The sequence below is a fragment of the Brachionichthys hirsutus genome, chromosome 23, assembly GCF_040956055.1.
Source record: "Brachionichthys hirsutus isolate HB-005 chromosome 23, CSIRO-AGI_Bhir_v1, whole genome shotgun sequence".
Lineage (NCBI taxonomy): Eukaryota > Metazoa > Chordata > Actinopteri > Lophiiformes > Brachionichthyidae > Brachionichthys > Brachionichthys hirsutus.
Genome location: NC_090919.1, coordinates 6,103,495 through 6,129,885, shown reverse-complemented (window position 1 = coordinate 6,129,885; position 26,391 = coordinate 6,103,495). Strand labels below are relative to the sequence as shown.

At 45.8% G+C, this 26,391-nt stretch overlaps 1 protein-coding gene across 1 annotated transcript; it reads right to left on the bottom strand.

Moving 5' to 3' along the window:
- Positions 1 to 4,092: 4,092 nt before the first annotated feature.
- Positions 4,093 to 24,887, bottom strand: frem1a (Fras1 related extracellular matrix 1a). The gene is made up of 36 exons (XM_068755704.1): positions 24,645 to 24,887; positions 23,805 to 23,899; positions 23,417 to 23,727; positions 23,145 to 23,341; positions 22,472 to 22,795; positions 22,285 to 22,393; positions 20,788 to 20,919; positions 19,353 to 19,697; positions 19,104 to 19,246; positions 18,828 to 19,024; positions 18,649 to 18,739; positions 18,403 to 18,570; positions 18,111 to 18,319; positions 17,878 to 17,971; positions 17,329 to 17,581; positions 16,220 to 16,396; positions 15,370 to 15,555; positions 15,093 to 15,289; positions 14,807 to 15,002; positions 14,525 to 14,669; positions 14,284 to 14,425; positions 12,771 to 12,966; positions 12,366 to 12,630; positions 10,297 to 10,714; positions 9,767 to 9,968; positions 9,540 to 9,684; positions 9,331 to 9,460; positions 9,171 to 9,243; positions 8,507 to 8,665; positions 7,094 to 7,302; positions 6,953 to 7,000; positions 6,702 to 6,887; positions 6,378 to 6,509; positions 5,775 to 5,890; positions 5,582 to 5,667; positions 4,093 to 5,096 (listed from the first exon to the last, which is right to left on the bottom strand). The coding sequence occupies exons 1-36, from the start codon at positions 24,885 to 24,887 to the stop codon at positions 4,894 to 4,896; spliced, it is 6,522 nt and encodes a 2,173-aa protein (XP_068611805.1). The 3' UTR covers positions 4,093 to 4,893.
- Positions 24,888 to 26,391: the final 1,504 nt, after the last annotated feature.

Here is a 26,391-nt window from a genome sequence, read left to right as displayed (position 1 = left end):
TTTACCTGATGTCAAATAATTTGTGGTTCTACGAGTCAGTTACAAACACACTCATTAAGAATCTGGAGAGGAAAAAATACATTGCGTGTTAGTTTTTCGCATACTAATCCATCTATCCATGGATGGATGGCTAGCTAGATGGATGGATGGATGGATGATTGGATGGCTGGGTGGATGGATGGATGGCTAGCTAGATGGATGGATGGATGGATGGCCATGCCCAGAACACCTCACCTGGGTGCACCCAGCCATCCCAGAGGAAACTCATTTTGACCGCTTGTATCCAGGATCTTGTCTTTTCAGTCATGACCAAGAGCTCATGACCATATTGACTCGGTCAATATGGTCAATCTATAGGCCAATCTATAGGTACCTCTATAGGTACCCATAGATTGGACTCGGTGAAGAGCTCATGACCATATTGACCGAGTTACTCTATAGGTACCTCTATAGGTATGTACCTGTGAGGCTGTATCCTGTAGGTACCTCTATAGGTACCTATAGATTGACTCGGTCAATATGGTCATGAGTGGGTGGGTGGGTCTATAGGTACCTCTATAGGTACCTATAGATTGACTCTGTCAATATGGTCAACCTATAGGTCAATCTATAGGTACCTCTCTATAGGTACCCATAGATTGACTCGGTCAATATGGTCAATCTATAGGTCAATCTATAGGCACCTCTATAGGTACCTATAGATTGACTCGGTCAAGAGCTCATGACCATATTGACTCTGTCAATCTATAGGTACACCTATATTGACAGAGTCAATATGGTCATGGGCTCTTGACCAAGTCAATCTATGGGTACCTATAGAGGTACCTATAGATTGACCTATAGATTGACCATATTGACCGAGTTACTCTATAGGTACCTCTATAGGTATGTACCTGTGAGGCTGTATCCTATAGATTGACTCGGTCAATATGGTCATGAGTGGGTGGGTGGGTCTATAGGTACCTATAGATTGACTCTGTCAATATGGTCAACCTATAGGTCAATCTATAGGTACCTCTCTATAGGTACCTATAGATTGTAATCTATAGGTACCTATAGATTGACTGGGGCAATCTATAGGTGTACGATTGACCGAGTAATTGAGCGCTTTGCCTTTTGGCTCAGCTCCTTCTTCCCACGACAGACCAATATGATGACTGCATCATTGCAGCTGCAGGACTTGTTCAAGTTAGATCGAAGACGTTTCACCATCATCCAAGAGGCATCTTCAGTTCTGAGAGACTGGTAGTTTAGATACTTATACGCTTGTTGGAGCAGAAAAAACAGAAACAAAGAAGGGACCGAAACCACCAAGGCAATCAGACTCCCCAGGAGTATTAGCATTTAATACTCCCTCGGCAGTCATGAAACCTGACTAACAAATCCCCTGGAGCCCCGTTGCCTTGGTGGTTTCGGTCGCTTCTTTGTTTCTGTGTTTTCTGCTCCAACAAGAGTATAAGTATCTAAACTACCAGTGTCTCAGAACTGAAGATGCCTCTTGGATGAAGGTGAAACGTCTTCGATCTAACTTGAACAAGTCCTGCAGCTGCAATGATGCAGTCATCATATTGGTGGATCGTGAGACAGACAACCATCTCTGTGTTCAAGACTTTCCTTTTTAACAAAGCTGATAGTTAATCGCTACAGTATCAATATGCTGTAATATACCAGCACTCCCCCTATCTGATTATTCATGTTATAAATTATAAGTATTTACTGAGATATATTTATGTCTGTAATCGCTCTCTTCCTGTAGTCTTGTGCTCTCTCTCTTTCTGTTTGTCCCTCTTTCTGTCTCTGTCTGCAGGTCCTTCTGTCCGTGGTGCTGCAGAACCTGGACCTGTGGCCCTCAACACTGATGTCCATATCGCTAGCATTAGCATTTATAGCTTTATACATTTTGTTTTTGTCTGCTCCTGCTCTGTCTCTCCTCCAACCCCTCTCTCTCTCTCTCTCTCTCTCTCTCTTTCTCTCTCTCTCTCTACCAAGCCGGTCAGACAGAGATGGCTGTAGGTCAGACATGGGCAAACTAAGCCATATACTATTTAATCCGGCCCGCCCAACTTGTCCAAATTATAGAATTAAATTAAATTGTATTCTAATTAAACCTCATTCATTCAAACTTTTCTCTGTCACTTGTACAATGAACCTTGCATATTCATGCTTTGCTACAGGCCAAATCCTTTCATGTAATTGTTTTTACATGTCATTTATATTAGTTCACACAAAAACTCCATCCATCTTTTCCTAACCCCTCTACCAAATTTTAGAACCCGTTGTGGCCCGCGAGTCAAAACGTTTTGACCACCGCTGGCCTAGGTTCTGTCCAAGGTTTCGCCTGTCTTTCCCTGCTAAACCCGTAAAGTTTCGTGAGATAACTTTATGTTGTGATCTGGCGATATGGAAATACAATTGAACTGAATTGATTACTGAACTACGCAAACTATGCAGGATGGACTGGATCAATGTTCCCTCTAATTTTTCGGGCATCTGAGCAAACACACAAACTCCCTGAGCGGTCCCCTTGGACAACTTTGAGCAACATCATAATAATACATTTTATTTTAAATGTACTTTACATTTGAAAGCAAATCTCAAAGTACACAGTAGTATAAAAAGAAATAACGTAAAAGCAAGCAATAAAAATCAACAAATATAACAGATAAAATCAACAAGCAAAGGATGTGTGTACTGTGGGCCCGCGAGAGTCCTGGAACTCCGATCACAATGGCGTCTATTAGATGCGTAAAAAATGTGAATCTCATCATTAGCCGGAGCAGCCAGTCACCGGCCACTCACTGACTCAGTGGAAAATAGCACAGAATAAATTTTTACGTGTTTATGCTATTTTCAATTTAGGTTGGAGTTTTTTTTTTGCGCAACTTAGATTTTCGATGCGCGAAGAGCGTATCAGCTGTGCGTAATTACGCAGAAGCGCACCTTAGAGGGAACGTTGGACTGGATGGTTTAATTTAGCAGTTTTGGGGTTGGTAATGACCCAAAATCACCAAAATATTTGTGCAGAAACATGGGAAACGTGAGTTTTTTTTCATAATATATCCCCTTTTAAAGCAGTGCACAAACGAATGAGCTAATAAGCTCCCAACATGCATCTATAAGAGCAAATGGTGAAGTTAGGACGACTTAAAATCATGTTTGCTCCACATGCCAAAGTGATGATTACTTTAATGATACTTAATTGATAATGCCAAAGTACTTTAAAGTATTCAAGGGAAAGCACTTTTAAGGTTACTAACCAGCAAACAAGGTGAAATCGGTTTCAAAGTGTGACGTCTCCGAACTTCTGAATGGCTGACGCTCCAAAAGCCGCTGCCATTATGTACAATAACCAAAGAACGTATTTGCGTTTTACACACATTGTACACAGTTCAGTATTAGCTGGACTTACCGAGCTGCAGAGCGCCTGTTGTGTCGCTTCGGCGGATGCAACGCTCTGAGAGCTTCTTACAGCTCGTATAAAAGGGCCTCTTTCATACCCCGGCTGGAGATCACATGATGGGGATAATCACATTAAACATGTGGCTCGTAAGATCCTCAGAGCCAAGATCTCAACTTCAATGGAGCTCTAAGGTCTCAAAAGTGGGTCAACAGCATCGGCAAATGTAAATCAGGTTTGCATCCAATGGCAAACTGCCAAAGTATTGGACTGAACAATGAAAGGATCTTCAAGACCCTGGTAAATACAGCCTGGGCAGTTTACGACCTTTCAGCATGTTTCTACTGGATTCTACACAATCTATAAATTGAACTAAATTAATTGTAAAACCATTTTTCTACTGAGACACAGGAGGACTTTGTTTTTTTGCTGCTTGGACAGTTCCTGCTGTTGAAAACAAATGCAGGGTGTCATTCGTGTCATTCCATGGACTGTGAAATGACTCTTTTCTAGCACCACACCCAAACATGTCCATGGCAGAGGACTTATTTGTCCACAGTTGTCTTTATTCTATGACAGCTTTTATGTGTTCAATGAGCACATTTATTTCTCCATTCAAGCACAACAGAAAGAAAGCATCGCACCTTGCGGGACGAATAAAGGGATTAACTTATCACATTTTTTTTATTTGCAGTATATTATGTCATCCAATACAGTAAGGTACTTCCTTTTACTTTTATATCATTCTCTAGGTTCTTTAGTCTCAGAAAACAAATCGCCACCTGTGAAATGTAGTGAATTTGCCTATTAGACACAGGAAACCAGAGAACCCAGAGAAAACCGGGGAGAACATAAAAGCTCAGCGCAGAAAGGAATCCAACACGGAACCTTCTTGCTGTGAGGCGACAGCGCTACCCACTGTGCCACCAGCCGACTCGGAATGATGCGGCATCACAGTTCCTGATTTAGGGTCAGGGAAGGACCTCAGACTGCAGCGTCTCCCGGCCGCGTGGACCTGATCCAACGTAAGACGGCCTGCTGTGAAAGGTCCCGTCTTCACACAAGTAGAGAGACGGTAAACGTCTTGTCAGAAACTATTTAAGTGATGAAAGTTAAGCAAGTTCAGATGGACGAGCTGGGTTGAATCCAGTGAGGTGCAAATGACCTCTGACCCCCTATCAGCCGAAGGCTTTTTTTGTAATCTGGCCTGAGTTCTGTCTGAAATAATCAAACATCTGGAGCTCTTCACATACACAGGAATACTTTCTGTGGTTACGTAGAATAAATGCAGTACTGACCTGTAGTACTGGAACAATTGACTTTTAGACGCAATAACTGTCACAACGTTTGCTATACAGAATATGACAATGCGGGGTTCCCGTCGATCCTCGGTGGCGAGCTGTGTGCTACTGCAGCCTGAGGATCGCTACTTCCCCCCGCAGCCCCTCTGGAGCGGCACAGCGGTTCTCAGCCGTGATGCTGCGTTGGAGTTTAGCTCAAGCTGTCACCGAACACACGAAGCCGTGACCTCGACTCCTCTTACAGTCCCTCATTTGCCACTTTGCTCTTCTCCACACCAGAACACATTTGTCACTTTCCTTCCCTCCGGAGCGAGGAGATGTCTTCTGCCAGTTGGTGTAGGAGACCGGCTCCCTGCCAGCCCACTCCCATCGGCCTCGGCCCTCCCTGTCATTCAGGCCTTTGACAGAGGAAGCAGGTAAGGAAATTATCCTCGAGCCAAGACAACACACGTTTAAGAGTTAATTTCAAACTTTAAAGGAGACATATTATGAAAAAACTCCCGCTTCCCATGCATCTGTTTGCTATTTTGACCAAAGACTGGCACAGATATTTCATATAAGTGTCTGGGACTGCGTTAACTTGTGGAAAAAGGGTAGAATATATCACCTTTAAAGGTCAGTTATGATACGCAGACTTTGACTGCAGTGAGATATAATTGTCTGTCATGGTGGAAGCTGGCATTGGGCCAGAGGTGAGGTAGATCCGGGACAGGTCATTAGTTCATCACAGGGCCATCACAACAAATATTCCGCCTACGGGCCAACGTTCCCGAGACGCTGACTGGTGAAGTTTGGTAAATAACTTTTCTCGTGCCGACCACTCGATGGAAAGAGTTGAAAACACGACCTGCTTGTCAGTGTGAAATGAAGATAAGACACCCACCAATCCAAAATGGTTTTCTCCCACTGAAATCCCACAGCCAGTCCATTTCATCTTTAGAGAGGATGCTGACAAGGGTCCCTTTGTATCTGAAAGCAAAAGAGACAAACGGAAAAGTTCAACATCCTCGGGACAATCCCACATAAAGTTAGCTTATCCTTTAAAGCCAATGCATCAGCAGCATGCTGAAGAGTACTTCTCCCTGCAGGCCCTGTTCGCCGCGCTCCAGGTGACCTTGTGCTCCGTGCTGAGGGCGTAACAGTGGCCGCCATGAAAAGTCCAGCCCCGAGGACACGCCTGATCTCTCACCATCTGCAGGAAATGAGCAGATATGGGGACAGTTCTGTCAAATAAAGGAATGAAAATCTGTCAAGATTTTTTTTTAAATATGCATGGCAATTTTTTTTTGCAACAAATGGTGCATATGGAGTTCCTCTAGGCTCATGTTTAGAGCCACTATTGTTTAATCTTGAGACTTTAATGCAAGCATCATTCCTAGTCTTTATCATGCTGTGTGTGCTTCAGGAGAAAATGCACTATTAAGATGAGTCACAGACGGCGTCACAACACTTCGTCAATAGTCACACTTAATCAATAGTCACTGTAATATAAGCTTGACGTTAGAATTTCAGTAACCAAGTACTGTACAACAATTCAGGGATTATCCAATCGATCCTCAACAACAGAGACGCATTGCTTCATTGCGTCAGTGACCCTGTTATAATGGACTACAAAGCACTTTTCTCTCGCCCAAAGATGCAAGCGCATACTTTTACTGCAAGCTGTGCCGCCAGAGTACCTGATCTGTCGGTGCCCAGGGTCTCCAGGAGACACCGTTGCAGTGAAAGAGCTGATTGGTGGTCGTGTTGAAATGCAGGAGTCCCACTAGCTCTGGGATGCAGGGCTTTGATACGGAGCGATGAGGTGTCGCCTGCGGGCCATGCACAAGACATCTAGTGTTCATGCAGAATAATGACCCATAAATCACTAAATAATGCAAAGACAATTTGGGAACTAGCAAGAATAGCCATATTGCGTAACAGAAGGTCCCGACAAAACAGAAGAACTCTCAGGTCGCCATGAAGCAAAGGCGCGCGTGATGACCGGAGACAGTTGCACTCACACGGCTTCTGTCGAGCTCAGCTCTCTGAGGTTTGGGGAATTTCCTGCGAGGATCGGAGTTGGACTTGGTCAATGCTGCTGATGCCTGTCGCTGCGCTCCCCTGCTAATGACGCGGACGTTTGCCTTTCTGCCCTTCCTGGACGGGAACGTGTCGTCTATTACCCGCATTTGCATGATCCCGTGATACTAGGATGGAAAAGACACCTTTAGTGACTTCTTCAAGAGTCATGGTTTGGTTGGCGCCTGCTTACCGTGTAAACAGTAGCTGTCCCATTGTGAAAAACAGATGACGGTGCAATCTGAAGGATGCCGGGGAGAAATTACTGGGATGACTTTAATCTGAAACCAATAGGAATATGGCAGCTGAATCCAGTGGAGAGATTGATACTCACAGACTTTGGATTGTCGAGAACTTTGAGTTTCCTTTTTGGGATGTCTCCCTCAGACCGGGGGTTGGTGTCACCCCGGGTCCAGATTACTGAATCCGTCCCAAGCGGGAGTTTCTCTAGTTGAATGGATCCATGTTGAGGGTAAGCATCCGACCGGATCTCCTTTCCTCCGAGAACAGGAGCTTCCTGATCATGTTTCAGCCGACATTCTCCTGCGGAGTGACGATGATGAATATATTTATTAGAGAGAATGTTAGAGTACAAGTACAGTCACACAGTAGCATGTATTACAGTACAAGTACAGTCAAACATCCTGTCTAAGAGGAGCATTTCTAAAAAGCCCTTGCGGTCTTGTTTCCGTTGAAAGTCCTTCGTACATAAATCATCGACATTTAACAGTACAAATAAAAATAATATTAAATTACTCAATTGATGCAAAATAACAATAAAATAAAAAGACACATAATATGTACAACGTAGGTGGACAAAAAAAAAGGGGGGGGGGGGGGGGTTGATCAGGAGAGAGTCGTGATGACTATCTCCGTTTCTGCCCTCCTGAAAGTTTAGGTTTTAAATTGTAAAAATGTTGACAACTGTTGCCACATTGTTCTAAAACTTACCGACATACTTTATTGCGGTTATACATTGCCTATAAAGACGTTTGTTAAATCTACTTTTACTGCATGCTTCTCTTTGGTAAAGTGATGATGTGATCTTAAGATGTCTTTAAAACACAAAGCTTCTAAATCGCAAGGGGCTCTGGCACGTGTCACCGTGGCTTCTTTTTGGTGAGTGAATTGAATGCAGATTTTACAGGATATTTAATTTCTCAGCCGCTTATCCGTCCATCCAGGTGACAGGTGTTGCTGGAGTCTGTCCCAGCTGTCTATGGGCGAGAGGTGGGGCACACCCTGGACAAGCCGCCAATTCATCACAGGGCCACACATAGACAGACAATCATTTACACACACACACACTCACACTCACGGACAATTTAGTGTAGCTAATTCAGCTAATTTGCAGAACCCACGCAGACACGAGGAGAACATGAAAAACTCCGCACAGACCAAGTCAGATTTGAACCGGCGACCTTCTTGCTGTGAGGCAACAGCGCCTCCCGCTGCGCCACCGTGCTGCCATAATTTTAAAGGAATTTATTTTAATGTAATTTTTTTAAGGATCCATTATAAGTAAATTGGCTTTTTGTTTGTTTGTTTGTTTTTGTAACCGGTTATCCGGATAACTCTCAAAATTTAATTTAATTTTTTTTTCATCAAGATCCATCCAGTAGTTTTTCCCGTAATCTCGCTACCCGCTAAAAAAACTAAAAACATAACGGAATAAAAAAAATCCAGCTATGACACATTATGGTTTAAAACAACACAAACCAACATAAAGGTTGTCGTTGTTGTTTACCTTCCATCCAGCTGCCTGACCCCCTGATGATGATTTGCGCTCTGCTCATGCTGCCGATCACCGCTCCTTCTGGGGAGGTCAGCATCACTTCAAACATCTCCTCGGCCTCCTCAAGGTGATCCTCAATTATCTCCGCTTGCCAGCTCCTCTTTGACACTCCTACCCAGAAACACGTCATGTTGGAAGCGCCTTCGAAGTGCTCGCTGGATACTTGTATGGCAAATACGTTCTCTCGGGTGTATTTCTAGAGTACAAAATGTGATCAGCATAAAAGTGACTAAGGAGAAATTGTCACCATTTAGCCACCGAGCTAGAATTCTTTTGCATGTAATCCGTCATGAAAGGATGTAGTTCTTGCACATTCGTGAACATTGCTGTAAATGTGCCAGATTTAGCAGAGAGGATAGTCAACATAAGCACAGGATGAAGATTTAAATAGCAAATGCATTCATGATTTATACACACAGAGCAAACAAACATCTGGGCTGAAAGGGGTCGTTTTACATGTATTTAACAAACAACCATCTCTTTCTGTTGTTTAAGAGAATTCTGCAAAGCTGCGCTTTCTCTGAATCTGCTTAGTCAGCGTTTTCTAGGGCAGGGCTGAACAGGCCGTTACTGAAATCGCATTTTTGGGTTATCTGCTCATTCAATGAGGACACACCTGGATCAAACTGGACGAGGGAAGAAGGCCTTACGAGGAAATCTTGTCCAGCTGTTGCAGTCAATCCATTCACCTTTGGAAAAGAGACACGGCACAGAAACATGCTCAAATAAAGTCAGCCATGAGGTGAGATGTGCTTCTAAAGGAACGGCTTTCAGACCTTGAGAGTGACGTACGAAGACTCAGCCAGGTTTCCCTTTCGGATGATGTCCAGCGAGAGCATTCCCTGCTCCTCGCACACAGAGTACTCAGGCTGGTAGAGCTCGACGCTGGACCAGCGGAACTCAAGGCTGGAAAGAGACAGACGTCTAGTTAATCGAGATCTCTTTAAAAAAAATACCAAATCAGTGCTGCTCATGCTTCTCTTACGTGTGAGAGGGCCCGGCGTTTCCTAAACGATCAGACACTCTGAACTCCAGGCTGTCTGAGAGAGACTCGCTGTCTGGGTCGATAACATACACAATAGTTCTCTTGTTCAGGTCCGTCTGGCAGAAGTGCTGCGGCACAAAGCCTCCTGCAATAGCAAAGAGGCAGAACCATTGTTTTCATTCTGCGCTCAGCTGGCGTCTCGATAGAGCTCAAACGTATTCCCCAACCTGTGGTAATGTTTTCTAGGTAGCCGAAGTAAGGCTGGCGTACGATGGAGAAGCTCAGCTCGTCTTCTCTGCCGTCGCCGTCTCGGGCCCTCAGCTCATGAGGTGACAGAAAGATCCCATGCCGTCCATCGCCCAAAGACACAGCTCTCCAAAGAGGAAGCAGCCTCACAAGTTCAGGAGACGATTGTTCCAGAGGCATTATCTGAGAGCAAATGTTGCGTGGGCGCGATGAGTTGTTGCGTTTCTTAGTCAAGATCTGATTGATTTAAATTGAGTCAAATGTAGAGCTGCTGATGGAGGCCACCATTTAAGTTGCACCTGTTTTTATATAAATAAAGTTCATAAGTGATAAATGCATTGCTTAAATGGGATTGTTTCTACGGCTAAGAACCGTTTTTGTCTAATGTTGGTCATCTGCACTTACATATTGAGGTAGATCAGCCTTGATCTCACGCTTCTCTGCACCACCTTTAAGTCATTGTGGTTTACTCTATAGTGCATCTAAAGACACAAAAAGACGTCTTACCTACCTGAATTGTGAAAAACACAGGTGCTGTTTGTGACCGCCCATCCAGCAGGAAGCCTCGATTGGTGCTGTCAGAGGCCGTAAAGGTAAATCGATCGATCTGTGAGGGTCCACCATCATGTTTATACGTCACCTCCAAATACTGCAGGTCCCTCTGGGTGAAGTTTGAGCCGACAGTGAGGCGGTCACCACGTAAAAGCAGCCGGCCATACTGGGGAGGCTGGTGGAGAGCAAAGAACAGGGCGTTGGGTGGGGAGTCGGGGTCAGACAAGGCCAGACGGTCGGGACCCAGGATCACGGAGGAGCCCTGTGGAACTGAGAGGCCTTTGACGGAGGTCAGAGAGGGAAGGATGCGATCCACCGTTTCCACAGCAATTTCAAAGCTTCCATTCCGGCTGGCTTTACCATTACTCACAACAAACCTGCCAAAGCACACAGGAGGCAAAGTGTTAGGCTCTTTTAACCAATGTTAGAAATCAATCCACAGGAAAGCTAACAATCAGGAGTCAGGCATTGTAACTCTGCAGTTAGGGCTGTGCTTTTGCTACATTATGGGTCATGCATCAGGTTTTTCCCAGAATCCCAATTTAGAAGAAGTAAAAGGGCAGCATGACTTTTTCTCTACATCAAACAGTAAAACATCAAATGTATGATTTTTCTGTCCTTCCCCATTTAACAACATTATTCTGACATACCGTCTGATAGCGAATGCTGTAATCTAGCCTCAGATTCAGAATACTTCATTAATCCCAAAGGGAAATTCAGGTGCATGCGCACTAATAGACTGCTATGTGTCTTTAGGAAATAAAAGAAAGCAGTAAGCAGTTACAAAATCATTGAGTACACATTAAACACAATGACAATGCTGCACTGGGAACGTGCAGATATTTTTTTCATGATGCACAAGGATCCAGGCCAGTCCTGGGAAGCTGGGACCATGGGGGGTGGGGGGGAAGGGGAGCAGTCTCAGGACAGAATGACAGAGCAGAGGACAGACGAGCCATTTAGGGAGGGGGTAGTGCATGAATTCAGTTCTTATGTGTAGATCCACAGAAGACTGTGATTTGGGAACTTGGGAAATATGTTATGGTTATAGAGACAGATAAGGCCAGATTCGTGGCGCACTCTCTGATCCACGCCGTTCTTCCACGGATCGGGCGTTTAATACAATTTAATGTAGGAAAGTCGAGTTTGCTTTTTTTATTTGTAAAGTACTCGGAAGATGATCATATTCCAAAACAAATGCAGAATTTCCAAGATTCAATTTACAAGGAAAATAAACAAATTCGTAAAACAGAAACCAAATGATTACTAAATGATCATCTCCAAAAGCCAATCAGAAATGAAGAAGCCTCGACCTGGATGACTGACAAGCTCCACAGACGTTGTCATAGCTGATTGATATTGTGGCTGCTTGTCCTCGCCTCTCTCTCTCTCTCTCTCTAATTCTCTCACCCGCCCGGTCAAAGCAGAGGGTTAAATCCACCTTGAGTCTTGGATCTGCTCAGTTTTTCCTCACTTCTGTCATCATTTTGTATCCACTGTAAATTGGATGCAAATTATTTTCACCCATTATTATTAGTTGAGTCCATAATCACAGAAGGTGACGCTATTTCTTCAGTAAGAGACTATAAGACAATTGCAAAGGAGGAAAAAAACAACAGCCTGATAGTTTACAGGTAACAAGCTGGTTGATTAATTACTGCAGGCATTTTAGAAGCGAGAATAGAGAACACTTAATGTCATCAATTTTTGGAATACTGTAAATATTTGACATTTACATAATTTCTGACCCAATACACAAGAGTACATAAGAGTTTCAGGGCTCAGAGAAGAGTTGGATTATGCAGTCTGTGCTGTATGAGGTAATTTTCTGTCTGTTTTCAGTTACATGTGTTCATCTTCTCGAGAAAGCTGCAAACCTCTTTTATTGTGATGCTCCAGAAATGTTTTGTGGACTAAGAACCTTCAGATGACGTTCTCTCGTTATTACAAGTGAGCACATGCCTTCATTTTTATTTTAGCACTATCGTAATATTCTTCAGCATATCGTCTCATGCATTCTGAACTCACTGGAAGGTCTCTGTGGGTGTGCTTCCATGGTTGTCGTGCATGTATGCCACAAGGTTGGCTGCTATGTCCATCTGGCTGAAGGTGGAGATGGCCAGTCCAGGATGCTTGATGTACTCCATGTGTCCATGTGCAGGAGGGCTGGTGATGACATACAGAAGCTCCTCGGGCTTATCTGTGCCGTCTGTGGCTAAAAGCACGTCTGTTGTGAGAACCACGCGATCCCCACGGCTGACGTTCACCGGCTTCACAAATAGAGCGATGTTTCCTGAAATTCAAAGGCGAGAAGACATTTAAACAATGAGTCTGGAACCAGATCAATAGTGATTGCAGGCACAAGTTTATCACAAGTAGACAATTTCATCCATAATTAATTTGAAATGATGATTTAAGAGAGAATTCCCATACCCTTTTCCAGATGCCTGAGAGAGATGTGGAAACGCTGTGGCGGCGACTGATTCTTTCCATCCAACACGTAGAAGACAAAGAAGTCCTGCGTTTGGGCATCTTGCAGCCCTGTGTGCTTGTAGCGCAAGAGGTTCATGTCCACCCACTCCTGGGTGCAGTTTGTCCCCGGGGTCAGTGTCACCCATTCCTGGCCCTCCTGAGACAGGATCAGTCATAAGATCTCCCAGTATTACTGTTTACAGCTCGGGAACTGGGACCTATTTTGTTCACGCTATATATCCTTCCCCTAGGTAACTAAATTAGGAAATGCTATGCAGATGACACATGATTATACCTCTCAGTTCAGCCAGACAAAACAAAACAGTTAGCTAGACTTCAAACATGCCGCCAGGACATTAACTCCTGGATGACCAAAATCTGATTAAATCTAAGTAAAACTGAGGTTCTGGTTCTTGGTCCAAAACATCTCAGAAATGTTTGTTCTAGTGTTGTAGTTGAACTAGATGGCATCTCATTGTCCACCAGCACCACTGCCAGGAATCTGGGGGTAATCTTTGATCAGGACCTGTCCTTTCAGTCCCAGATAAAGCACATTTCAAGGACTGCGTTCTTTCACCTTCACAATATTTTAAAAATCAATCACCTATTCTTCCAAGAAGATACGGAAAAGGTAGTCCATGTTTTTGTAACTTCCAGACTGGACTACTGCAACTCCTTACTGTCCAGCTGCCTCAAAAGCTCTATTAAACATATTCAGCTGATCCAGAATGCAGCAGCTCGTGTTTTGACAGAAACCAGACTGAGAGAACACATTTCCCCTGTTCTGGCATCTCTGCATTGGCTTCCTGTTAGAGCATGAAGTGAATATAAAATCCTTCTACTCACTTTTAAAGCCCTCAACAGCCAACTCCTTACCTTACAGAGCTGATTGTGCCATATTGCCCCACTAGAACCCTGCGGTGCCAAAATGCTGGCCTACTGTTGGTTCCAATAATTTCCAAAAGCAGACTGGGGGGCGGAGCTTCCAGTTATCAAGCTCCTTTATTGTGGAATCAGCTCCCTGATTCGGTTCGTGAGACAGACACCATCTCTATGTTCAAGAGTAGATTAAAGACTTTGCTTTTTAACAAAGCTTATAGTTTATCAATACAATAATCAATATGCTGTCATAGGCCAGCACTGGTGGCTTAACATCATGACACACTGAGCTCCTCCCTCTCTATCTGATTATTCATGTTATAAATATATGTCAGTAATCTCTCTCTCTACCCCGTAGTCTTGTGCTCTCTCTCCCTCTGTCCCTCTTTCTGTCTCTGTCTGCAGGTCTATCCCTGCTAATCCTGTAAAGTGCCTTGAGATCTGTTATGATCGGACCGTGGGAGCCTTAAGTGTCTCCATCAGTTATAGTCGTATACGTATAGCAAAAGAAGGAGGTGGCTGGACAGGGTTTGGACGAGGAACATAAGATCACAATATAAGGAGCATCGCCGAGATTCTATGGTGCTGCACCAACCTTGATCTGAAGTAGTCCGTGGGTAGGAACCCTTTCAAATATGTACATGATATCTGAAGATGGAGTATCCATGTCCTTTGCAAAGAGTGTGACACTAGATATGAGCCTGGTTTCGCCCGGTTCCACTTCCAGTCCATTGTTCCTGATGAACAGAAGATGACGAGTCTCACTATTTTTATTTTTTGCAATCGTGTATTTCTAAACTTTAAACAGGATGGTGGGATTAGAATGGTCGCCTAACCTGATGACACGAGGCGCTTCGTCGTTAACTGGCAGTACTTGGACCATCACTTGTCGGTGGACTTTGTGGTTCCCATCGCTCAACTGGATGGTAAAACTGTCTTTCAGATTCTCAGAGTCGTCGTGCATGTACATTAGATCCATTCCTGAAAGTCAACCGTCCTGCAGATTTATTTTACATACTCTGAACTTAAACCAGAAGAGTTACAAAGACCCGAACTTTCTTTATTGGCCGAAGACTTAGTGAAAAATGGCTTAAGGCGCACTACCATGTAGGAAGTACCATTTATGAGATCTGTCACTGTGAAGTCCATCACTGGGGACAGAGGACTGGCCTTTTGTCTTTTGCTGTTGTGGTTGATGATGCTGCCATGCTTTGGCGACTTGACCACACTGAAGAGCAGAACGTTCTCAGGGACGTCCAGATCCATCGCATGTAAAACCGAGGAATCCAGCTGCTTCATTTCTCCTTCTCGCACCTCATCACAGAAGGGACATCAACGAGTTTCCTTTGAAATCTGATGCCATCATCGGATTTCTTGGTAAATAACATAACATTTAAAGCTTACTGTGATGTTGCGAGCCATGAACTCTGGAATCTCATCGTTAGTCGGGTTAATGATGATGTAGAAGGGGACGTGGGCAGAGCTGTGCTTGCCATCGTATACGCTGAGCATGAACTGGTCAGCTGTGGGCTCCATCCTCTGGTGTCTGGACTGTACGTAGTTCACATGACCATCGATGATGTCTTTATATAAAAAGGAGGCTGTAGAAAAGGAGTTCAAACAGAGAGGAATATGCTTTTGGTTTCATCTGTCTGATGACATCATTTTTCCTGATGCTCACCTATGCTTATGCCGGTGTTGCTCTTCTCAAAGCCAGGACTAGGCAGGACATTTTCAATGTACCCAAACTGGGGCGGAGAAATCAGACTGACCACCAGCTGGTCCAAGACGGTGTCCACATCAGAGGCCTTGAGATGAGACACAGTAATGGGGCCCGTCCCGCCTTCATCTACTATAAGCATGCCACCTACGAAACAAGACAGGACAAGTCACGCTAAAGCGATCGAGTTCTAAAACGAGCTCGCCTCACTTTTATTCACCAGCATTACTGAGCCGCTTTCAGTCGTACTGAAACAGAAACACAATTTCAGGGATTGGAAGCATGACGAACCTTTACCTGGTGAAGTAACTCCGGCAGTCCTGCGATCATCACTTGATCCATTCATTCATTAAGCTGATAATCAATCAATGGATCTCTACCCATCTCTGTTCAAGAGTAGACTAAAGACTTTCCTTTTTAACAAAGCTTATGGGTAATCAATACAATAATCAATATGCTGTCCCCTGGTGGAGTGTTATTTCCTCTCAAGCGGGCAGCATGTTACTTTCTGTACGCAATGTGTGTCTTTCTGAACGTGTGTGTGTGTGTGCGTGCTGCTGAATGATGAATATATGTATTCGATAGAATGTTAGAGTACAAGTACAGTCACACAGTAGTATATATTACAGTACAAGTACAGTCACACATCCTGTCTAAGAGGAGCATTTCAATAAAGCCCTTGCGGTCTTGTTTCCGTCGAAAGTCCTTTGTACATAAATCATCCACAATTAACAATACAAATAAAATAAAAATGAATTACTCCACAGATGCAAAATAACAATAAATTAAAAAGACACGTAATATGTACAACCTGTTGTTAGTGAAGGTGGCTGGCTGTCGACAGGAAACACCGTGACGTGGAGGTCATACACCGGCAGACTCTCCCGTAGCGCCGCCGTGCCGCCGCTCTTGGAAGAGTTTTCTGTTTCTCCATCAGAAATGACAACGGTGATGGCGTCATGGCGAGGAGCGAGTCCGATCTCCAGCCCTGAAACCACAGTCTCTTATCAAGGCTCAGCTGGACATGCACGGTGCACAGCGTGAGCAGAACGTTACCAAGCAGGTTCGGTTTGTCTCTCTGTACAACTATAATACAAATACAAATGCAAATACAAATACTGCAACTCAATATCCAGCAAGAACAAGTCAGAGATCTGCCACGAAGTTTAGACGATTTGAACGCATTTCCAGAGTTTCCTTTGCTACCTCCTCCAAGGAGATTCTGTTTTTGACACCGTTTGTTTGTTTAGCAGGATTATGAAAAAAACCTGGATCTCAATAATCTAAAAATAAAAAAATTAAATCTGGATTTTTCATTTACTGATAATGGAGGCTTTAAAAAAAAACCATATCTTGCAAAAAAATAAATAAAAAAAGGTATTCAAGTCACTCATGAAAATTCCCGATATGAACCATCATGAAACGTGTCTTCTGGTTCTGATCCAGAATGAGGTCAGGAACAAATATTACATTTTAATATTAAAATTTAAAAATTCACATCAACTCTGATTCACTTTGACTTTTCATGGTTGGTGTATAAAGATACCAGGAACAATCTAGAACCTTTTGGTACTGATCCAGATAACTATGTGGACGGTGTCGATCCAGTTAGGAGGGGAACGAGCTGCTTGGTGGAGGTCTGTCCTCTCCTCGGTATTATCTCTACTTATTGATTAGATTTCATCAGTGCATGAAGCCAGCCTTTATTTCTTTTTGGTTATCATTAGGGTCGTCGTTTTTTATGGGCTGTCCTTCATACTGGGAGGCGGAAGATTGGCTGAACCGCTCTGAATCAGCATCTTCTGTTGCAACAAATGCCGAAAGGCATGCCCACTGTACGGAACCTGGATCTGGATCCGGATCCACACCATATTTAAATCGCTTCACGCACCTGATCCGGCCCTCCTAAGCGCCGCCCACCTGTGTGTTTGTAGCGGATGACGCCTGCAGAGACGTCAGCCTGGATGAAGCCATCGACGATGACACCGTGACGAAGCACCACGCCGTGGTGGGGTTGTCGGGCAATGAGGAAGGACAGGCTGTTGTCGTCGCTGTCTGCATCGGTAGCGCAGAGGAACTCTGCTGTGATGACGACTTCCTGTCCCTCTGCGCAGCTGAGAACTGGTTTCAGACCAGCAACAAGCACTGGGACCTCATCGTTGACGGGATTCACCTGGAGGGAATATGCACCTTTTTACTTAACCAGATAAATACAGAGAGAAGGTCGAGTATTTCCTCCCTCCTCACCATGGCTGCACCAAATCTTTTGTTTTTTTTTATTCTGTCTTTCTGTTTCTCTTTTTATTCTGTTTTGTTGACTCTCAGTTCATGTTTTGCATTTCTGCACCAGGAGGAGGCTTTTTTTTTTATTGCATATCCTCCTATAATAAATTCGAGGATATGCAATAAACACTTTGCAGCGCATTTGTTGCTAAATCATTTTGCTTTTCTAGTGTTTTGTATAATTACCTTCACTCGGAGGACGAAAGTCGCTGAATTTGTGCCATCTGTTGCGTTAAACTCGATGTCGTCCGCTGCAGTTTCTGATCCGTCGTGACTGTACCTGATTGGATGATAGAAACCAACCCTGTTCTAAACATTTGGACCTCCCAATATCGATCATGATCGTAAATCGTTCTCATCTTTATGGGCTGAACTTGATCCACACGAAGTGAAGAAACAAACGAGGCGGGATATCCGACCTAACTTTAAGGCTTTTCAGGTCTTGCACGGTGAACAGCTGGCCTGGTTTGAGCTGAAGGCTGCCGAGCTTCAGGGCTCCGTGCTGGGGCTTCCTCTGAAGCTGAACCTGCAGGGCTTCCTCCAGGGAGTCCACGTCTGACAGCAGCAGGTTCTCCGGGCCGACCGGGGCCTCCCCTCCCTCGTCCACAGTCAGAGGGCTGGTAACGGCCTGGAGCAGGAAACAGCCACGCCCTTTTTATGCATCCAGCCGTGAGCATGGGAGAATCGCGAGGAGGATATCTTCATTTGCACCTGCGGGGGCTGGTTATCCACCGGCGCCACCGTGACGTTGAAGCAGATCCCAGAAACGGTTCTGCCCAGGCGGCTGGTGACCGACAGCACAAAGCGCATGTGCTGGGGGTGAGGGCCGATATCCTCTACCGGAGGCATGTAGGCTACTTTCAGGAAGTTCACCGCATCCTGCAGAGAGAAAGGGAAGACAGATGCTGTGGTGAACGCAGAAGCTGCGTTTTAAGCAAATAAGTAAACCATAGAGACCTGAGTGAAGAGCCTCAGGATTGGTGCGTTGGGGTCTTTGGTGAATTTGGGTATGCTGTCGACTAAGAACAACCTCCCTGCATCCGGACCGCTGCTCACGAGGACAACACAACACAATAAGCCAGTGGGGGGGGGTTCTTCCCGTGCTGAGCGTCTTCTGAACGTGAGTTTTTACCAACCTGTGATCCCCAGTGTGGAAAAGAGGAGTCGTAACTGCATACGTGAGCTCGCTGTCCGGCGACTCCGGGTCCACAAAGTGAAGCTGCTGTCGCGTTATGTGGACCACTTCCGTTTCCTTGACAACGAGACGGCGGCCGGTACCAGGAGCCTCCTTTGGCGGTTGGTCCGGAACAGGCTCTATGTGCACCAGCACCACCTGCGTCATGACAACCGTTAGTGATGCAAGGACCACCCCCGAAGCGACAGCGTCTGAGAGCTGGTCTGCCGTTACCCACTTGAGACTCTGACAGGTTTGGCGGGTCATGAAAATCTGACAGCACCACCTCAAAGGAGTCGTGGAAGACGTCGTGTCCCAGGTGCCGATAGTAGACCGTGGCCTGGGACAGGTCTCGCTGCAGAAAGTGTCTGACAGGATAACCTGGAATGGAACCGACAACAGAACACGATTGGGAATAATAATAATAATAAAAAAGAAGAAGCGTTCTTCCTTATGAAAGTCAAAAACCAGCATCCAGTCCTCGGACCTGTGAGGCCCGGCCCCGGGAGTTTCATGAGCTGCCCTGCCTGCGGGGGGCGGGTGATGTTAAAGAGGATGTAGTCGTCGCTGGAGTCCGTGTCTGAAGCCCGGAGGGTGGAGCCGCTCAGTAGCGCCGTCTGGCCCTCGGAAAGCTCCAGCAGCGTGTTGGTGATGAGCAGCGGGGCGCCGTCGTCCTTGGGCAGAATCCTGATGGGGAACTTGTGTCGGGAGTGATGGCGGCCATCGGTAATGCGGAAGGTAATGAAGTCTTGGGCGGAGTCGCTGTCGTCGTGGTGATAGCGAACCACGCCCGCCTTGATGTCGTTCGGCGTGAAGGTGAAACCCTTTCCTCCTGAGTTCCACATGAAACGGTCAGGAATGCGTGTTATTACATGTTAATAGCAACACCACTGACTGATGCTAAAGGTGGCGTGCGCCGCTAGCGCGGCTAGCGGCATCAGGGGCTAACGCTGGCAGACTTAAAACCACCGTGTTTCTTCTTCTATGAAACTTGAATTGTTCTAGAGCGCAGCAATCAAAGGTTGGATGAGGAGGAAATGTCTCAGCTCTGATTCTTTACCGCCGCCGAGGACGACGTGTTTTCACCCGCGCTGGTTTGTCTGTCTGTTAGCAAGATAAATGAAAAAGTTCTGGACGGATCTTGATGACATTTTCAGGAAATGTTGGGAATGTTTCCAGGAACAGATAAATTTCATTTTTTGTGACGATCCAGAAGAGATCCTGGATTCTGGATCACTTCGACATTTACAGAAACATTGCAGTTAATGGAGCTTCAAAATTTGTTTCTCAATATGTCGGTTGACTATTGACCGATGTTTGACGCAGTCATGTGGGGGGGGGGGGGTGTCTCCATCTCACCATTTCATCCGGATTGTCCGGATGAAATGATTGGCTGAAAATAACGTCAACTTATAACGGAGGCTTTTTATTTCACAGTCATAAAGGGAGAATGAGGGCAGGAAAAAAATATTAAAACCATTTTTAGGTGCCTCGCTGTTTATTATTATCTTTTGTTATAAATTATTCTCATTGTTTGATTTTTATAAAAATAAAAACAAGATTCGTGGGAAAAATTCTCATCAACTCTGATTCACTTTGACTTTTGGTGTTTAAAGATACCAAGAACAATCTAGAACCTTTTGATGATGATCCAGATCACCATGTGGACGGTGTAGATCCAGTTAAGAGGGGAACGAGCTGCTTGGCGGAGGTCTGTGCTCTCTGAGTGCTTTTATAGTTTCATGAGGATTCCACAGATTATTTTCTAGATATTTATGAAAAGGTAAAAATGGAATAACTTCAGGAGGTTGATCCTGAGATACTGAATCCCTTAATGGGTTTCTCCTCTATTGGGCAGCTCCCTGAACGCTGGCTCGGCAGAGGGCTTTAAACGACACGTTGGGTTGCGGCTGCATCGGGACCTTTGACAGTGAGTCGTCCGTGCTGTAGGCCGTCCACGGCGATGAGACGAACGCCATTCAGGTTGTCGTTGTCCACAATCTGGAGCTGCTCCCACGTTATTGGTCGGGACTGCCCCTCTAGAAGACTGAGTCCTGTGGGACAGAAGCAGAGCTTATTCTCAGCCCACTGTGTGTGGGACGGACGTCTCCCAGAGTCTCTGGCAGCCCATTTGGTGGATTTGGGATATTTGCCTGCATCTTTTTTTTTGCTTCACACTAAAACTTTTCTAAAACCACTTCTTTGACTGCTATAAACCATCTAGTGCTCCTAACGGCCTTTAAAGAATCCTGAATTCTGAAAACTCAGAATCTTCTTGCTGCGAGGCAACAGTGCTACCCACTGCGCCACCGTGTCACCTTTTTTTTTTCATACATTCCTAACTTCATCGACAGCTCGGCGTCAGAAAGGCAGCAACGGCGGACAGATGCACAGACGCTGGTACGACTGTAAAAGCTCAGGATTCCAGAAAACTGTCCTGGTTTCATCCCGACGCTGGAATTAAATATCTTGAACATTCATTTGGTGTAAGCCAGGGGTGTCAAACATACGGCCCGCGGGCTGGAACCGGCCCGCAAGGAGGTTCTATCAGGCCCGCAGGATGAATTTTGAAAAAAGAAAAAAAAAAAAAAAAGTTTTTTTTTAATTAAATGCTGTTCAAGAATTATCGGCTAGGGGGCGCACTGTTTTGGTCAGAGTAGAAGAAACGCATCACCGAGACAGACGAAACAAAGAGTTTGAGAGACCTTTTCAGGTATTTGGTGAACTTGAGACAGAACTTTCTGTTTTTTGCTCACCTTTCACAGTTAAAGCTTCTGATGCGTCGACATCCAGCTAGAAATAATTGATTTGCAATGTGACGCAGATTTGAAGGGCAAATTTGCCTCCATAGGTCTGGACACATTTGATCAGTATCTATTGCCAGAGTACTCCAAAGTAACAGCCCTGCTGCAAAGAACTGTGCACGTTTGGGACAACCTACCTTTGTGAACACATTTTGTCAGTAATGAACATCAATAAAACTAAAATGCGTTCACGGCTCACACACAAGCACTTAAATGACATTGTGAGAGTGACAGCTAGTCGGGACATGATACCTGATGTTGATGCACTTGTTTCAGGAACAAAAACAAAGCAGTCTAGACGAGACTAACGCCTTTAAAATGCTGCCTTAGACACTGTTTGCACTGAAAGAATACAGCTCTGTGAAGATGAATCCTTCCTGTGGTTTCTCTAAAGAAATCTGAGGTGTTTCATGAAATGTTTTGTAAAAGAATAGTTCATTAAATATCAAGTTTTTCCTATTGTACTTCTTCATACTAAAACAAAGGAAAGACATGACATTTTTGCTATTTATAGCTGAATATGCTACAACATCGTCCTAGGCCGTATGCGGCCCGCGATGTGAAATGAGTTTGACACCCCTGGTGTAAGCCATGCTTCCCGTGTGACTGGGTTACCCATGTTCCAGGACACTCGGGGGGCGTTGGTGTCTGCACGCCTGACAGATATATGGACTGTCATCGATGGGCTCCTCTCGAAGAAAAAATCATGAGCCTCAAATTGGGCCTGCGTGAGACAAGGACGCAGAGCTTCTAAACAACGTGGAGGTTCACGGTTCACATTACGGAGTAGGAACGGTGCTACCTCATAATCCCGCCGCTGACTTTGGGAAGAATTGGGAGGCTGATAGCCGATGAGCATGTCGTTGAGATCCAGCCAGGTGAAGGAGGAGATGGGCCGGGCGTGATCCGACAGGTGTGTGATGAAGCCGTGCGCCGGGGGCTTGGTGATGTTGAACACCAGAAGCTGCTGAGGCGTTTCCTCGTCTTCAGCATCCAGCGTGGCGGTGGAGAGCGGCGTGAGGATGAACTGGTCCACTTCCAGGAGAAACACGGACATGAAGGAAGGCCTGGGGGGCTGGTTGTGCATCGCACCGGCGATCCTCACTGGGACCCAGGCCCGTTCAGTCTGCGCAATCCACAAGAGATCACTTCCACGTTGGCGTTTTAATTAACATGGGAGTTAGTGGAGCTGAGGGGGGGGGGGGGGGTGTACTTCACCAACGAATGCATTTAAATACTACATTTCAACATTGGAAACCCATTAACGGACTCAAAAATCAGTTAAAAATGCACACCCGTCACTTTACATGGACGGTGTAAGCCCAATCAGGAGGGGAATGAGCTGCTTGGTGGAGGTTTGTGCTCTCAGAGTGCTTCTATACCCCCCCCCCAAACGTAAACTTCAGATTACAGAAGGAATAATCTGGGAAATCAAGCTTATGCTGTTTATTACACCTAAGAGACAGCGACAGTACCTGATAGGTGCTCCCGCTCCTGGTGTCCTTCAGGTCCAGTCTGATGGCGATGTAGTCCACATCAGGCCCTGGGGGGTCTGTGTGTTGATACCTGAGCCCCATCAGCAGGAAGTCGTCACAGGGCACTTCAGTGAACGTCGCCAGCTTCAGACCTTTCAGGCAGGCCTCCGATCTGCACTTGGCTCTGGCTTTATTATCTAGAATCACACGGCCGTGGTGAGCGTTTCACTCCCGGGCGGGATCGGCCGTGGGACCTGACGTTTCATGGATACCTAGCTGCTGGCGCAGGCGGATGAAGCTCTCCGGTTCGTCCCCTCGCTTCGCCGCTTTCTCTGGATCCCCGGTAACCAGCTGGCCGTGAGCAGGCAGGTGGGCGTCGCCGCTGCTCAGATGGATGCTGCACTCCAGGCCAGGTCTCCTCTCGTAGTGGAAGGACAAGACGTTAGCATCCACAACATCAGAGAAGCCGTAGAAGTCAGAAACCAGCAGGGGTTTGGGCCCCAGCCTGATGGCGCTGCATTCCGGCTGGATGATGTCCACGTGGAGGGAAAACGTCTCCACGTGCGTCTGCGTCTCCGTGAACCTGGAAAGAACTCGACACAGTCAAGCAGGCAAAGGTTGAAGGAGTGAAGGAGTCGTTCCTGTGTCCCACCGCGGTACCTGTACAGTCGAAGCTTGACAATGTCCTCCTCCAACAGCGGGCAGCCATCGTGGACGTACTTTACCTCCTCGGTCCGATAGTGGCAGTCAAATACCTGAGAAAGCAACGGGCTGGTCAGACGCCATGAGCGAGTTCGGGCTGCACGCCGCACGGGGCGGCGGCCGCTCAGATCAAAGGAGATGAGCTCGTTTTTTGGCTGAAAATAACGTCAAGAAAATATTTGGAGTGTTGAAGTCCGAAGTGGCAACTTCAAAAATCAGCACTCAGCGGTCTCCAGGTGATTCCTGCTATTCGTGCTATTCCTGGTATTCCTGGTATTCCAGGTATTACTGCTATTACTGCTATTACTGGCAATTCTGCTATTCCAGGTATTCCTGCTATTACTGCTATTCCTGGTATTCCTGCTATTCCAGGTATTTCAGGTATTCCTGCTATTCCAGGTATTCCTGCTATTACTGCTATTCCTGGTATTCCTGCTATTCCAGGTATTCCTGGTATTTCAGGTATTCCTGGTATTCCTGCTATTCCAGGTATTCCAGGTGACCGTGGTCCAAGACACGTCACAGTACAAGAATCGTCTTTGTAATTACAGAAGGTAACACAACGGTTTCCGATCACAACACTTTTTAAACCTTAGTCTTAAACACGTTCAGTATTGAGATATAAGATAATTCGCTATATATATTCGCATTATATTAATACTTTTAATTAAGTGAGATGAGATGCATTAGATTATATCTGAAGGAGCTGGTTGGGGGGCCGCATAGAGATTATCTGAGGGACAATCCCAATCCAGCATGGCCCGTCTCTAGATCGGCTAGGACAGCGTTTCCCATCACCTGAGGCCAGAGTTTTCCCACTCGCTGCGTTATGGGCTCATTCAAAACCACTTCCAGCTTGCATCCATCCGCCTGATGGGGAATATGGAACTGCAGGTCCCCCTCACGCAGGTAGGCCGCCTGCCCCCGCTTCACCTTCAAACCATTATTGACTTTCACGAGCGACCCAGAGGAGAAGCAGGTCAGTCCCAGCAGCAGCGCTGGAACTAAGCTCCAGGCCCGGGTCCCACCGCATGAGTCCATTACTGTGAGTCGAACAGTTCCGTCACGTCTTCAAGGGGCGCCCTGCAAGGTCATTGGCTTCAGGGCACGCCGAAGACTTTAGTCAACCGACGTTTGGCTCCAGAGAGGAAGATGCTCTTTCCTGCTTCCTTTTCGTGGTGTGCATTCATGAGCTTCCAGCGGGTCACATGGTCTGTCAGGACCTGCAAGAGGAAGACAGACCTTTGAGATATTCCTTCAACACAGAGTCGAGCGTTGTCTCAGAAGTGCAAAGCAAAAGACGTAACTCGGGTTTGATCTCTGCGTATAAAACTTAGATAATACTAGGGGTGTAACGGTTCACGGGATGTACTGAACCGTTTCGGTTCGGTCCACTTGCGTACCGTTTCGGTTTTATGCATTTTTTTTTCTCATTTAGTTTACTACTAGCGTGATCTAAGCGCTCCGTGCAGAACTAAAGTCCTGGGTGAGCAAACTAGCTAGCAAAACTAGCAAAGCATTAGCTCTGTGTTCCAGCTAACCGAACTGAAATGACATTTGAGCGCACCCTCACACCCCGACTAAATAGTGTAGACTAGCCACATGCTAACTTTACAGGTAACCGTGCAGAAATGTAGAGCTTTCCTTTCCTGAAACATATTAACGTTTTAAATTTGGAGGCAAATCCAGGAATACGATCCAACCTACTGTAGTGGCCATAATTAAGAGTGATAGGCGACATTTTCCCTAAAAGGGCAAAAACTACTGAATGACATGTCAATAAATTGTGCAGAGTTAAACAAGCTAGTAAACATTTAGCCGCTAAAGTGTTCTTTTTTGTCCATTGCCATGTTCCCCACGTGCACAAAGCGAGGAGCAGCGTCCCATTTGCATGCGACTCATGAAGCCAATGAAACGGCGCCGTAAAGGAAGCGTCTGTTGTTCTGCAAGCTGAAGCACGAACGAGCACCAACATAAATACGACCGCACAGCAAAATAGCGACCCCGGCGTCCACGGCAACGGCTGGAACGTGCACTTCGCTGTGTGTGTAATTATATTCATCCAGCCTCAGGCAGGCAGCTCGGGACTGAAGCTTCCTTCCTTACAAGCCGATGCCGGACTCTCCCTGAGGCACAACGTCCTCACGGACCTTCATTTAATACCAGCGTTGGGTTATTTCGATTCTTCTTCACATTCTCAGCAGTAGATCAGGAGGACGCCGCGATGCTGTTTTACTCTGAAAGCTCCAGAAGGTTTTGCAGACTAATAAATGTCTCTGGGTAGAGCAGATAACAACAGTTTCCTTTTTTAGGTGAACCGTTCCTTTAAATTGGTCCTCTTCTTTTGCACTTATAGCGTATAACTGTTCCATGCTTCATCTTTCCTTTCCTTTGAGGACGTGTGTCGGGGGGGCTTTATAGGTGCCGTGCTGCATTCCTTAAACTCCTCTCCAGGATGCCGACCGAAGGCGTCACACAGAAATCACCTCGGAGAGAGCAGCGCCTTGTAATCAGTGTGTGCACGAGGGAGCGTGTTGCAGCCCGT

What these genes read in the sequence shown, in the direction of transcription:
- frem1a (XM_068755704.1), bottom strand. Translation starts at nt 24,887, where the DNA reads ATGGACTCATGCGGTGGGACCCGGGCCTGGAGCTTAGTTCCAGCGCTG. An exon ending in CTGAAAAGCCTTAAAGTTAG is followed by an intron (nt 17,972 to 18,110) that starts GTCGGATATCCC and finishes TCATCCAATCAG; the next exon opens with GTACAGTCACGACGGATCAG. An exon ending in TTCTCGACAATCCAAAGTCT is followed by an intron (nt 7,001 to 7,093) that starts GTGAGTATCAAT and finishes GGCATCCTTCAG; the next exon opens with ATTGCACCGTCATCTGTTTT.